This window comes from Pyxicephalus adspersus, chromosome 5, assembly GCF_032062135.1.
Source record: "Pyxicephalus adspersus chromosome 5, UCB_Pads_2.0, whole genome shotgun sequence".
Classification (NCBI taxonomy): Eukaryota; Metazoa; Chordata; class Amphibia; order Anura; family Pyxicephalidae; genus Pyxicephalus; species Pyxicephalus adspersus.
The window spans coordinates 75,994,211-76,007,565 of NC_092862.1; the positions used below are offsets into that span (position 1 = coordinate 75,994,211).

Genomic DNA, 13,355 nt, shown 5'->3' on the forward strand with positions numbered 1-13,355 from the left:
GCCCAGTATTGTTTATCACATTACAAAATGGATTGTGCATCATCATCAGTTAGTCATTATCATCACCTGGGGGGGTTGTACTCACCCGGCAATAGGGGAAAATAACTTTCTTAGGACATCCAATGCATGATACCACTAACGATTCATGCTTCATGATAAACCAGTATATTATCCTTTCAGTGCTCATATTTGCCCAGGGTTTATGTAAATAAAATTTTTATTATCCTTATTCCATTGCTACTTTGTGCACGGCCCTCCATAACCTATTCTGTAAGGTACGTCTTACTGTTGTCACAAAGGTCTTATCCTCTACATTGTGGGACCAATACGCCTGCATTGTAAGTGAGGCAGTTGAAGGCCCATCCACAACCCTGAAGTGTAGGGTGAAACAGGAGAACAAGGAGATGAATGGATTAGGTGCTATACACAGGAACCCCTGGCAAAAATGAGCATCCAGCCATTGAAGTGATAGGGTACCACACAGCATGGCTATTTCCTTTTTTCCTGATGTTCAGCTTTAGAGAACTACATTAAAATGCATTATGAGTTTCTAATGCAGTAGTGTGACTTCATGTAAATAGATGACAAAAGCAGGGAGTGAGCCGCCTAGAAATCCACTTTGATTTAACAGGTATCAGCAATGCAGTGAAATCTTTGTTCACATCTATGAGGAAAACTGTGGACACGCCGAAGGCGTCTCCCCTGCATACTCTGTGCGGGGGAAAAAAGGATGCAATTGTTAGAACTCCACAGATCCTCAAAGTGCTGGAGGGAAAATGCCTGTCAGACAAATTCTGTTGTTAGCATTGAAGTAGATAGAGGTCTCTTCTTTGAAGGATCAAAGATAAGTAGAAGAACTGACATATTTAACTTGTTTCTCCAGTGCTACTAGGAACACAGTAGACTTTTAGCAGGTAGTTGTGCCATCAAAACAGAATGCAGAAAAGGAATATATTATTAGAAACTGGCATATCACTAAATATATAATAATTATAGCAGGGGTTCCCTGAAGACCTGAAAGTTATTTCAAGGGATTCTTCATGTTAAAATAGTCAAAAAACACTGATCTAGAGATTTACTGTTTATTACTTCCCCATTCTGGCCCCACATATTTAAATCTGAGTATACAGCCCACATAAGTTTACAAAGATGACTACATCCTGAATGCAAAATTCTACATATATACAGTTAGCTCCGTAAATATTTGGACAGAGACAGACCTTTTTTCGGTTGAACCGCTGACTTTCAAGTTTAATTCAGTGGATTGAACAAAAAGATTGCATACCATTGTGAGGAACTAAAACCTTTTTTAAAAACAATCACTTAATTTCAAGGGCTCAAAAGTAATTGGACAAATTAAAAAGCTGAAAATAAAATGTTCATTTCTAATACTCGTTAGAAAACCCTTTGCTGGCAATGACAGCCTGTAGACTTGAACTTATGGACATCACCAGATGCTGGGTTTCCTACTTTTTAATGCTCTGCCAGGCCTTTACTGCAGCGGCGTTCAGTTGCTGTTTGTTTGTGGGCCTTTCTGTCTGAAGTTTAGTCTTCAACAAGTGAAATGCATGCTCAATTGGGTTCAGATCAGGTGACTGACTTGGCTATTCAAGAATATTTCACTTCTTTGCTTTAATAAACTCCTGGGTTGCTTTGGCTGTATGTTTTGGGTCATTGTCCATCTGTATTATGAAACGCCTCACAATCAATTTGACTGCATTTAGCTGGATTTGAGCAGACAATATGTCTCTGAACACCTCAGAATTCATTCGGCTGCTTCTGTCCTGTGTCACATCATGGATAAACACTAGTGTCCCAGTGCCACTGTAAATCCTGTTTAATAATAATAATAATAATAATAATAAAGAGAGTGCAAGCATTCAGAATATTACATTGATATAGAAATCAGTATGTGTCTGAACTGGGTGAGTGATTCCCACTGTTTTAGGAAATTATTTTAGCTGAAGCTACAGGCAATACAATATCCATGTTTCTCTTTTCTGTACATCTTTCAATACATGTATATTTATTTGTATTGATTTTGTTCGAAGATACCAAAAACTTTGTATTTATATAGTATATCAAACACATAAAAGTGATATACTTGAACAAATGTTACAGAAAACGGACACATTGTATTTATAGGGTCCTCTCCTCCTGTATCACTGTCTGTATTAGTCTGTCATTTGCAATCCCTATTTAATGTACAGCGCTGCGTAATATGTTGGCGCTATAACATTAAATAGGGATTGCAAATGACAGACTAATACAGACAGTGATACAGGAGGAGAGGACCCTGCCCCGAAGAGCTTACAATCTAGTAGGTGGGGTGAACAATCTGTTCTATACATAGTGCCATGTATCGTGTAAAATATTGCATAAACACAGTAACATATTGAGGATATTAGAACACAGAGAAGCATAAACAGATTCAGATGTCGTGTCATGATTTAGTAACTTAAGGTGACACTCAGTAGGTTTTAATGACTAGAATAGAGGGGTCAAGTTAGCCCAGGTTTCCTAATGTATTGTTGAAGTTTGGCAGCACATACATAAAAAGTTTCATATTTGATGGGGTTTAATGAAGATTGTCTCATTATTCAATATTTGTTGCCTTAGTTATGTGAGATATATGATATTTTTAGTATACTAATCTTCATATTAAAGAAATATTTATGTTTGGACTGTAAGTATTTGTGGATACATTTACAGACTGGCTTTTTCCAAAACTCAAAAACATCAACGTTGAGATGTGTCTGCAATAGTTTGGGTGTCCACCCTCACCCACATGTCTGTAACATAGGTGTTACTCACAACTGTGCGCTTTGACACAGCACTGAGATCAGCAGGAAATTCCTCACTGCTTTATTGTCTGTCCTTTGCTTATTTAGAATTAAATAAATGGGCAGAGTTTGCTGCCTTCCCTTTTTTATTTTTACTGTTGTGGAGGCTGAGAATGATCTCAGATCTTTCTCCTATGTTCTGTTGGTCAGGGTATGATTGGACTCTCTTGGATCAGGTGTTACTATAAATATATACGTCAAATAATAATTTATTCTGTATTATGGAAGATACTTTTAACAACCATCATTGATGTGGCCAAGATACCTGCCCAAACCTGACTTTCTAAGATAAGTAATAGGATTTTTCCAGAAAGCTAGGACTTTTATACTTAGTTTTTATTTTATTACATAAACAAACTTTATGAATAAACAGTTCACATTTTTTTGAATCTGTGTTTGTTATGGGTTGTTTTGACTAGCACCATTTTTATTGGTGAAAATGTATTTGGAGGTTGAAAAGGTAGCCCTAGAAGAAGTTAATAAAACTGAAGACAATAATCTCTGTTCATTGATACATAGCCATGACAATTTTGCTCCTCTTTTACAGATGTGACTCAGGATACACAGGCCAATACTGTGATAAGACAGATTTCAACATTTTGTATGTGGTTCCTAGCAGACAAAAGCTCACCCATGTTCTTATAGCAGCCATTATTGGAGCCGTTCAGATTGCCATTATAGTTGCAATTGTCATGTGCATAACAAGGTATGTGAAAAAAGTGCAATTTTTTTGTTTTCTGAAATATGCATTTTAAAATTGCAGACTTGTAAAATGTACTGTTATGTGTAGTGAAGCCTGTTCATGCATGCAGTTCCATCAGTACCAGTGACTACATACATTACCTGGAATGTTCCCATATACAACAACATGGGGCTTGTGATTATACTATTGTGCATGCTAAGATTGCATTATTATGTTATGAAATTACCTGTGCATATTCCTACTGGATAGGAAAGCTTTCATAGATAGTTTCTCATTCTGCAGTAGAGCCTCACGATGTGTTCAACAAACACATAAGGGCCTCAAAAATTGTGATTGGTGGTGCAAATAAAATTCTTTGGGATGAGATACAACTAAAAAGAAATAAAATATATAAATGTTTGGCTGTTGTACAAACATTTTTATGCTTGCCTTCAAATTTCATTTGGTTTAGTAAATTTACAAGAGATGTTCATACAATTCATTTAAAGCATCAAATACAAGAAGCATCATAGACCGTAAGCTAAGATTAGTTTAGTGCAGCTGTTACCAGAGATTAACTACTCAGTAACATGTGTAAGCCTGTACACATATATAAACCACTTATATAGCTAAAATCATACACTGTTCAAAATTGGCACCATAGCTGACATACAGCTTTAGAAATTACCCATGCAGATACTTAACTCATCAATTCATTTCAACCAAGCATAGATCTGAAGTGGACAAAGGGCTTTACCTAATATAGAATGAATACATGTGGCTGCTAAAGTGTGACTGACAATCCTTTATTTCTGCATTGACCTAGAGCAGCTCAGCACAAAATATGTACATTGTTCTTTTGTATTATTAAGTAATTGTGTGACCTTACATAAACGCAGTTATTTGACCATTTGTATTCCACCCATTCCTCCTTATTCTTGCCTCTCTCTTAGCTACAAAGTGAGATGGGGCCAATAAGGAGGCAAAAAGAGCAGAAACAGTCAGGAAAGAGGGTGACCAGCAAGCTTTGGATTCCTCAATACCTTTATGCCCCTTCTTTTATAAAATTAGATGGGTACATCTTATTTTATAAAAGCTGTACATACAGACACAGGAGGTGGCTACATCGTCTCAATTTTGACAACAGGTTGCCTTAAAAAATATATATTTTATATTCTGAAAATTGTAAACACATTCAGGCACTTAGACCTACCTGTACTTTCCTTCAGTTGACTTTTAGAACTCCCTGGGAGTCCCTAAATCTCACTTGATTCACCTCTATAAACGGCTGAAGTTTCAACGTTTCCTGGAGGATGTCCCTCAGACACATGCATTTGTCTCTAGTTGTCAATTTATTATATTCAAACCTAATTTCCAGCTTGCTTTAACAATTTTACATTTTCTAGAGCATTGTCAGAGGGGGGTTACCATATGGCAGTAGCAGAGGAACAGGAAATACAACCATTTTAGCTGCATTTCTAGCAGTAGAATAAAAATAGATCTGAAATCCATTTTTGTTTCTGTGCGGCCAGATCTAAATTGTGTACCATTTATTTTCAGGAAATGTCCGAAAAACAACAGAGGACGTCGACAGAAGCAAAACCTTGGTCACTTCACTTCAGACGCTTCATCCCGGATGGTGTAGCCTCAGTGTTTTTTTCTTGTTTATTTTTTATACTTACATTGACCATGTGATGTACATTTTTATTATATCTTTTTTTAAAGAATGGAAATATTTATTTCAGAGGCCTTATTTTTTGACATTTTATAGTTTAGCCTTGTTGTTTGTCTGTTGTATTTGCAAAGCATCAGCGCTGGCAGCAATGGACTGATATAGCTTTTGTTATTATTATTTTATTTTTATTTTTTTTATATTTTTTTTTTCTTGGAAATGCAGTCCTCCATTTCTGTGTATTTGCTTTCGCATGGTTGTAAATTTGTCATTTGATTCTTCAAGCGTCCCAATTGTGAGAGCATTGGGGTCCAGCCACACAATTTGGAAAGGTTAGTTAATTGAGGGCAGTTCAATGTTTATAACTTTTTTGATGTTCATACAGTTTGTAAAAATACCTTTAACTAGCCAGACACTTCATTGGAAGTCTGGATTGGAAAATTCAGTTTACTTACCAGAATGACATAGACAGTATTATGAATCTGCGTCATTGAAAATAACTAAATGGCGGATGCAATGTTCACTGTATCCCCACAATTGGTTGCTCCTATGGAACACAGGCTCAGGCCTTTATGAGGTTGAAGATATTAGGGTAACATCAAAAATGTAATAAACACCCGAGGCATGAGCAACAGGTAACAATGTTTACAGTCTTATTTTTTAACCAAACTTCGTAGAATACACTGTGTTGAATAGGTATTTTAATGTTTTATAGAGCTTAGTTATGCTTTTACTTTACTTTTTTGTTTTGTTTTTTATTTTTTTGAACACTGGTTATAGCATGATATGTGAATTGTATTCTGTGAGTAGTTGTAACATGTTCAATATGTTCTATGGTTTCTAATCCTAATATTTATAAGCTATCTGTTCATCCAGGGTTTAGGGATGCAGTTGGTACATTGTTCTGTGGTGTCAATAATTGTAACTGTTTTGTATATCTTTTATTTATTTTAAGTTCATTGTTTGTGTGACTATCTGTATTTTATATACAATTGCTGAACAGAAAAAAAAATTAAAAAAATGTGAATTGGGCACCAAAAAGACACCACACAAAATACCAATTGCTCCCTTGCCACTTTGGACCCTTGAGGACAACAAAACTCGCTCCTTTTTTTAATACAAATGTAATATTTAATAATTCAGGAAGAAAATGCTTCCTTAGCTCTGACATATTATGGATCTCACAACACTTTTGTTACATTTAGATAAATGTTAAATTTAATGTAAAATAAAACTTGGAACTGTTGATCAGCATACTTATGTTTATTTGGACACCATTACAAAATTAAAAGGCTGCTTTAATAAATGTTCGACTCTCTTTTCAATCAATGCAAACTTAAATAATGTTTTATTGTTCTTTATGTCTTGATATTTTTGCTTTGGATGCAGTAGGAAAGCCATAGATTACCTGTTGAGTTTCTACCCTCTGGGGGGCAGTTAGAGAGATTTCCCCCACCAACTATTCCGGTGAATTTGGTTAAACCAGATAGGAAAGAATATCTCCAAAAGCAAAAGAACATATGTTCCGGTTACTTGTATTGGAGTGGAATGCTGAACAAATCACTATAGATGACTTTAGGTTTTGTCTAATCTCCTATCATATAACTGTCATAGAAATGAGAAGATATCTGTTCAGGGAACTACAAAGGGAGAAAGAATGGGACCTCTGCAAGGATTTAATGATACCTGTATCCCCATCGGGGACATTTCTCAACAGGAACTTAGAGGGCAAGAAAAAATCTTTTGGAGTTGCCAACCTTTCACACTACAACAGAAATTAACAAAAGCTTTGGTCGAAGTTAAACTTCAAGATATTACATTCAGTTCTAGAAAAAGTCACAGCAGTTTTTCCAAAAAGGTAGATAAACAGCACCCTAAAGCCACCAGGGACCCGGCATTACATATCTCAATACCTAGAGGTCTTGCAGATATTGGAACTGGCCTGGTCCAGATAGCAAGGAAATATTCACAACCATAAATCCTCACAATTGTCCAACTCACTATAAATTTATTGTGTAAAAGTTATGTGCAGAAAAACAAGTATGATTATGAGAAACCTTGCTGAATTTTTACAAACATATTGTCAAACTTAAGCAATTTTACACAGGCCTTTGCACTACATATTTGTTGGTTAATTCAGGTTGTAATGTGTGACTTTTATGCAGTCATCACTATCAATGGTTGTATTGTTAGCTAAAGCACATTGTATATGGCTGTACCATTACTACTAAAATAAAACATTTCTAGTATATAATAAATGAACCCCTTGACTTTCCAGCTAAATGTAATGGTCATAGGGTTAGTCTAACCCAGCGTTTCTCAACCAGGTCTCCTCCGGAGGTTGCTAGGGGATTTCTTGAACATTGAGAGATTTGTGACTCTCAGACCAGTTTACCTGACCCCCATGTTAAAAAAGTCTGGGAAAGACTATCAGATTTTAGAGGATATTAAGGAGTTAAACTCCAAAACAATATATTGCATCTCTTGTTAGAGATCTTAAATTTAAAGTCTTATGCTATATTATGCTTATAGTAAACTGATTCACCAATGAGGTAGAGGTTGTTCACTGAGCAAAGTAAATGTTAATGAATGGGGTGAAACTGTGCATTTTAAATTCTCTATCATACGGGAAATAGGACGAGGAGTGTCTAGGCACAAAATTGTCATAAGACTTTTGATTATGGTATATTGTTGATTTATTAGGATATTTATAAATAAAGCCAACTTGTTTTCGGGAACAGGCTCTTTGGAGCTTCAAGAGATAATTGGTTCAGAATTATCTCTTGAGGCATCATTTGAATGTTATCCCTCACCTGCAGGCTCCCCTTTTGTACAACCAATACATGGTAACCTCACCTCTAAGCCTCTGGCTTTTTACACCCCCTAGACAAAGTGGAGCATTTACCCTTGCAATGTAGAAGTACCCCATTGCAAAAAAAATCTATTTAAAGCAACCACAGCTTCATTTATTCATTTATTTAAATGAAACCAAACTTACAATAGAAAATTGTGTTTTTTTATTACAAATACTGAACTGTTTAGTTGGGCACACTTTTTCAGAGTTCTTTTTGTAAAGCAGTGAATCTGATATTAACAAAAACATTCCCTGATAGACAATCGATTGCTGCTATTCAAACACATGGACCTGGGAATGTTTTAGTGATTATCAGATCCATTCTTTATGAATAGACATTAGTGTTTTAGAAAAAAAACTATTGAATGATATTTACAGTTTTCACATATACAGTAATGTAGACAATGGTTCAAAAAAACTAAACGAAATATGAATGTAACATTTACTGCAAGAGTATCCAATTACATTGATTGGTTCACCTTCAGTAAATGTTTTCACTGCATTAGAAATATTCCCTAGTTGTAAATAAATTAAAGCCAAAAAAGACTTGTTTGTCCTAAAAAACCTAAGTTAGTTTCTTAGGACTAAACTTTTTTTGTGGGCAGAAATGTTTATACAGAATCACAAATGTTATAATGGGACTATCTTTGACTTTGCATATCTACTCAGTAAACTAATATGCAGTGTACATTTAGTAATCTTGTATTGTTTTTGTATACTACACTACCTAGTGTTAGTAACCTGTTCATTCACTCTGATTCAACAGATGGCATGGAACTGGATATCTGACTTGACTATCCCACAGTATTTTCTTTCATGGATTTATTACTCAGAGCATGTTTCCTAAATTTAGTGGCATGGTATTTCATAAGGCATGTTGACCACAGTGCTTGAATGATGAGTAGTTATAAATGTCCTTCCAACCCCTCAGGGTGGAGCTTTCCATTTTATGTTGAAGGTCTTCTGAGGCAGCTGTCTGTTTGCTCTGATGCCAGAATTCTTCTTGGAGTCCTAAACACTAACCAAAGGACTCAAGCTCCTGCAGCTTTGGCATAGAAAATGGATCACAACGAAGCAACCTTAGACACCATTAATTTAAACCGTTTGTCCGTTGTATCGGAAGACGATGAAGATCATGAATCTGCCTTGACCATAGTTTCAGTTCTTGACAAAGTAGCCACAATTGTGGATACTGTGCAAGCCAGCCAGAAAAGAATTGAAGAACGTCACAGAGAAATGGAGGATGCCATCAAGACTATCCAGATTGACCTTCTAAAACTAGCCCAGGCTCATAGCAATACTAGCTACACAGTAAACAAACTACTTGAAAAAACTCGTAAAGTAAGCACTAATGTGAAAGATGTAAGATCTCGAGTAGATAGACAGAGCGAACAAGTTCTAAAGGTAGAATCCAAACAAGAAGAGATGCTGCGAAAGAACAAATTCAGAGTTGTAATTTTCCAGGTAAGAAACATTACACCATTGCCAGAAGTGATATTTAGTGTCATATTTCTAGTAGTTTTATCATGATTGTAATAAAAAGACTATGAGAAATTAAATTACAAATAGAAACCAAGCATATTTCACAGGTGAAAATCACATTTTTAAAAATTTGCTTTACTTTTTTATTGTTTTTAATCATACCATTTACATTCAGTTTATTTTAAGTATTGTAGGCAAAAACATTTTTTTCCTAATTTGGTATTAGATAAATTGCTATTCTACTATTGTGTTCATTTCTACTATTTCATTTTTATGAAATGTACAAACCATTATTTGCTGTTTTGAGGCTTAATGAATGCTATAACTTAAAAACAAGCCTTCATGATGACAGCTGTTCCTTTTTTATCCATAGGTTCTCAGAATGTGAAAGCATAATTAACTTGTCATTGCGTGTATAGTAATGACATCAGTTATTGCATTGTTATTAGCATATCAATAGTTCTTACAGCAGAAAGGTAATTATGAGTGTAATTTGTAATTGCTGTAGTTTTTTGTGTTAGCATTATATTAACATGCTGCACAACTGTTTTGTTTTGTCATTACCTCGTAACGTTCATTTCACTTGCTTTACAATGACTCAAGCACAGTTGCATGTGATGGCTCAGATTTCTTGGGGTAATATTTTAGATCATGCAGGCTATATTTAGGCGTGGACATTTTTGTCGCCAGGCAGACTAGCTGAAAATGCTGACCGGTGTCTTCTATGTGTTGCTGTTGTTAATAGCAATATGAGGAATCGGAGACAGTAAATATGCCAGGTCCTGAGAATGTCTGCATATTGCAAGCATTAGGTTTTAGAACTAATGGGTTATGTATTATTGGAATGGCCTGGATAAAAAGAACTTCATCACACGCAGAAAGTTTATCTGCTTCTGTGAGGAGGATGAGCCAAAATAATTTGCCTAAGCACTACTGACAGTTTCCCGTCCCTCACTTGTTTGAGGACACATTTGGATTTGTGTATAAAAGACATTGGGGGGAGATTTACTAAAGGAATTAGACTTTTCAGTTACCAAGGTGAAATATCACTTTGCTGTTTAATAAATGTGCTGAAAATTTATCTTGCAAAGAATTCTCATCACAAACAGCATTTTCCATATATGTGAATGGATGGTTGAAATCAGTAGTGTTCCATTTTATTTACTTATTTTTTATTTTTGAGACATTTTTATTATTATTTATTACTTAGTGATATTTTTCTTGCAAGGAGATAATTCAGTTCGCTTCAGTAAATCAAGCCCATTGGATCTATCAAAATAATAGCAATATATATAAATAAAAATATGTTTTTATACAGAAAATGGGTATTTGGTTCTAAAGAAGAGATAGGTGTAATTTCCCCCAGTAAGGGAGCTAGAGAAACAGCAAATATACTAAACACATAACCCCCATATATTGGAGACAGCAGGCAAAGAGTACTGATATCTATGGGCCGATACAATTTCATGCAAGTTTCTGTCTATATCTAGATATGGACCTAGGAGCCAATAAAATGTCCAGATGATAAATATTGCTGTTTGGTAATTTCTTAGTGTATGTAAATATATTAATGCATGATTTTAGAACTTCTGTTAGGTTGTCAGGGTTTTTGCTCTCATTTTGGCCTTGAAACCAATGTAAGCAAGACAGAAAGTATTGGGAAATCTAAAAACTTGTCATTGTCACCAGAACAAGAGGGAAGAGTAATTCTTTCAATGGTGTCATCTATTCCAGTGACAAACTCTTCCTAATTCCTGTACTCAAATACATACACTTTAAAATGTACATACCATCATTTGTTTTCATTTTACAAAAATGCAATAAGCCTTTCACTTTATTGGCATGGAACACAAGTGCAGTATTGATGTCATCTCCTGGCAGAATGAACAAAGATGCAATGGCTAGCACATTTTCATTTGTTACCGTGTTGCTTTACACATCAACAGATTCATTCCAATGTCTGATTGTCAGACCTTTACCAATAGGATTACACAGTAGGTTTAAATTCAGACTATTTTACCACAGTGTATTCTCACCCCTGAGCATCTATGGTCAATCACCAGGTATCTGGGAACGGTAGCAGGTGGCACTCACTTTTTCAGGTGTATGCAAATGCCTGTGCACTTTTTTCATTGAAACCGTTTGTAACAACTGTTTGCCAATTCTTAAAAAGGCTTGCGCAAGTGTTTGTAAATGTTTTAAAGCAGCACCAATTAAGGTGGCAAGGATCCACAAAAGTACTGAAATACTATTGCCACCTACCACTTGTCACATAACATACAGACCTATTTGGTCCCTAATATTGTATTCCTTCTTTCCAAGTACACAAAGAGCATTAGGAATTATTTATAAAACCCGTGCATATAAACTTGTTGTGTGAAGTTGTTTTTTTCACTGTAGATGTATAATTTTGCTATGTATGAACCTTTGTTCATTTTTTAAATAATGTCCCATTATCAGTATTATACACTAAAAAGGTAGTTCAAGTAAACAAATATTCTTTTAAAATCATCAAATAGTAGTCATATCGTTTTAGAAAAATACAGTAAATGGATTATCAAGCAACCTATTATCATTATTTCTCCAATGAATAAAGCTAAAATTGAGTTTTGTATTGATCGCTGCTGAAATTTATTTTCATTTTGTGATAATGAGAAGCAGCTAAATGTGCTGTACCTGATGTAGAGACTGAAAATTAAAAGTTATCTGATAAGGAATGAAGATTTAAAAAGTTGCCTGTTATCAGATGACTGTCAGCAGACCAAGGTTAAGGCTATGCTGATGATTAAAGCATATTTACAGCAATGCTCAAAAGTGTAATATATTGCAGCTTACCAGTATTTAGATTTACTTAAAACATAGATGTGTTGGCTAAATATTTTTCTTTTTCTAGGCTTAGAATCCTTTTAGCAAATACAGAAATACCTATTCAATACACTGGTATCTTTCTCTTGTAAAATTCTAATAGCCTCACCCAGCATGTAAGGGAGATGGAGAGGAAAACATGCTTGAACCCGCCTTGTTTGGCCCCCGTGGGTATATTGGTAGATGGCAGTGGGGTAGATAAGAATTGACACCCTAGGACAGGAGGTGTGTCATTGGTGTAATTAATAGATGTCCTTTCTGGACTAGTTATCTGCAATACGAAACATTTTGTTTTTGGGGTTACATAAATGTGTTGCAAATACAGATTCTGCCTGTAAGCATTTAAAACTTTTAGCAACAAAGAAATTTATTCACTATTGTAGATTTTTTGATACTGAGACTAAAAGAATGCCATTGCTTGGCGCTTGGAAGCTCTGTTCAAACACCTATGTGTTCTAGTGATCCCAGTTCTGAGATGAGCATTAGAAAATACACTAAATGAAGACTTCAGAAAAAAAGGTGTCCAAAAGACAGCAGAAATATTGGTCCCTGGGACCCATTGGCCTCATGGACAAGGAATTTATTATAAAGGTTGTTACTGTATTTATGGTACTGCAGATAATGCAAGCACCAGGATTGTACATATCTCAAAGAATATTAGAATCAGTGAGTGAAAGCCAAAAAAATTCTACCCATTGATGTGCACAATTTGTATTTTAGGTTATCAATCTTCTCAGCCTTTTTTAACTGATTAGTCATCATTTTACTAAATGTCCTGGCTTGGTCTGGTCATTTGGTGCCCCCCAATACTGTCATCATCCACAATGAGTATTACAGTAATACATTGGCCTGCTTAGGTTATGCACTTACCTCCAGTTTGCAGGCATTTTTACTTTTGGCTCTTTCACTTTAGTGTTTTCTTTTAAATTTTATCATTTTAATAGTCAGGTTATTATA

General features: G+C 35.2%; 2 protein-coding genes across 2 annotated transcripts in view; both read left to right on the forward strand.

The window, feature by feature from the left end:
* The window catches only part of TMEFF1 (transmembrane protein with EGF like and two follistatin like domains 1), a 94,497-nt gene extending 87,994 nt beyond the window's left edge, over positions 1-6,503 (forward strand). Inside the window, exons 9-10 of the mRNA XM_072411889.1 lie at positions 3,391-3,549; positions 5,086-6,503. Coding sequence (XP_072267990.1) covers positions 3,391-3,549; positions 5,086-5,170 — 244 coding nt within the window. The 3' untranslated portion in view covers positions 5,171-6,503. The remainder of the gene's footprint in view (positions 1-3,390; positions 3,550-5,085) is intronic.
* Positions 6,504-9,003: 2,500 nt separating this feature from the next.
* CAVIN4 (caveolae associated protein 4) overlaps positions 9,004-13,355 on the forward strand; it is a 15,064-nt gene continuing 10,712 nt past the window's right edge. Inside the window, exon 1 of the mRNA XM_072411890.1 lies at positions 9,004-9,515. Within this exon, the coding sequence (XP_072267991.1) occupies positions 9,111-9,515 (405 nt within the window). The 5' untranslated portion in view covers positions 9,004-9,110. The remainder of the gene's footprint in view (positions 9,516-13,355) is intronic.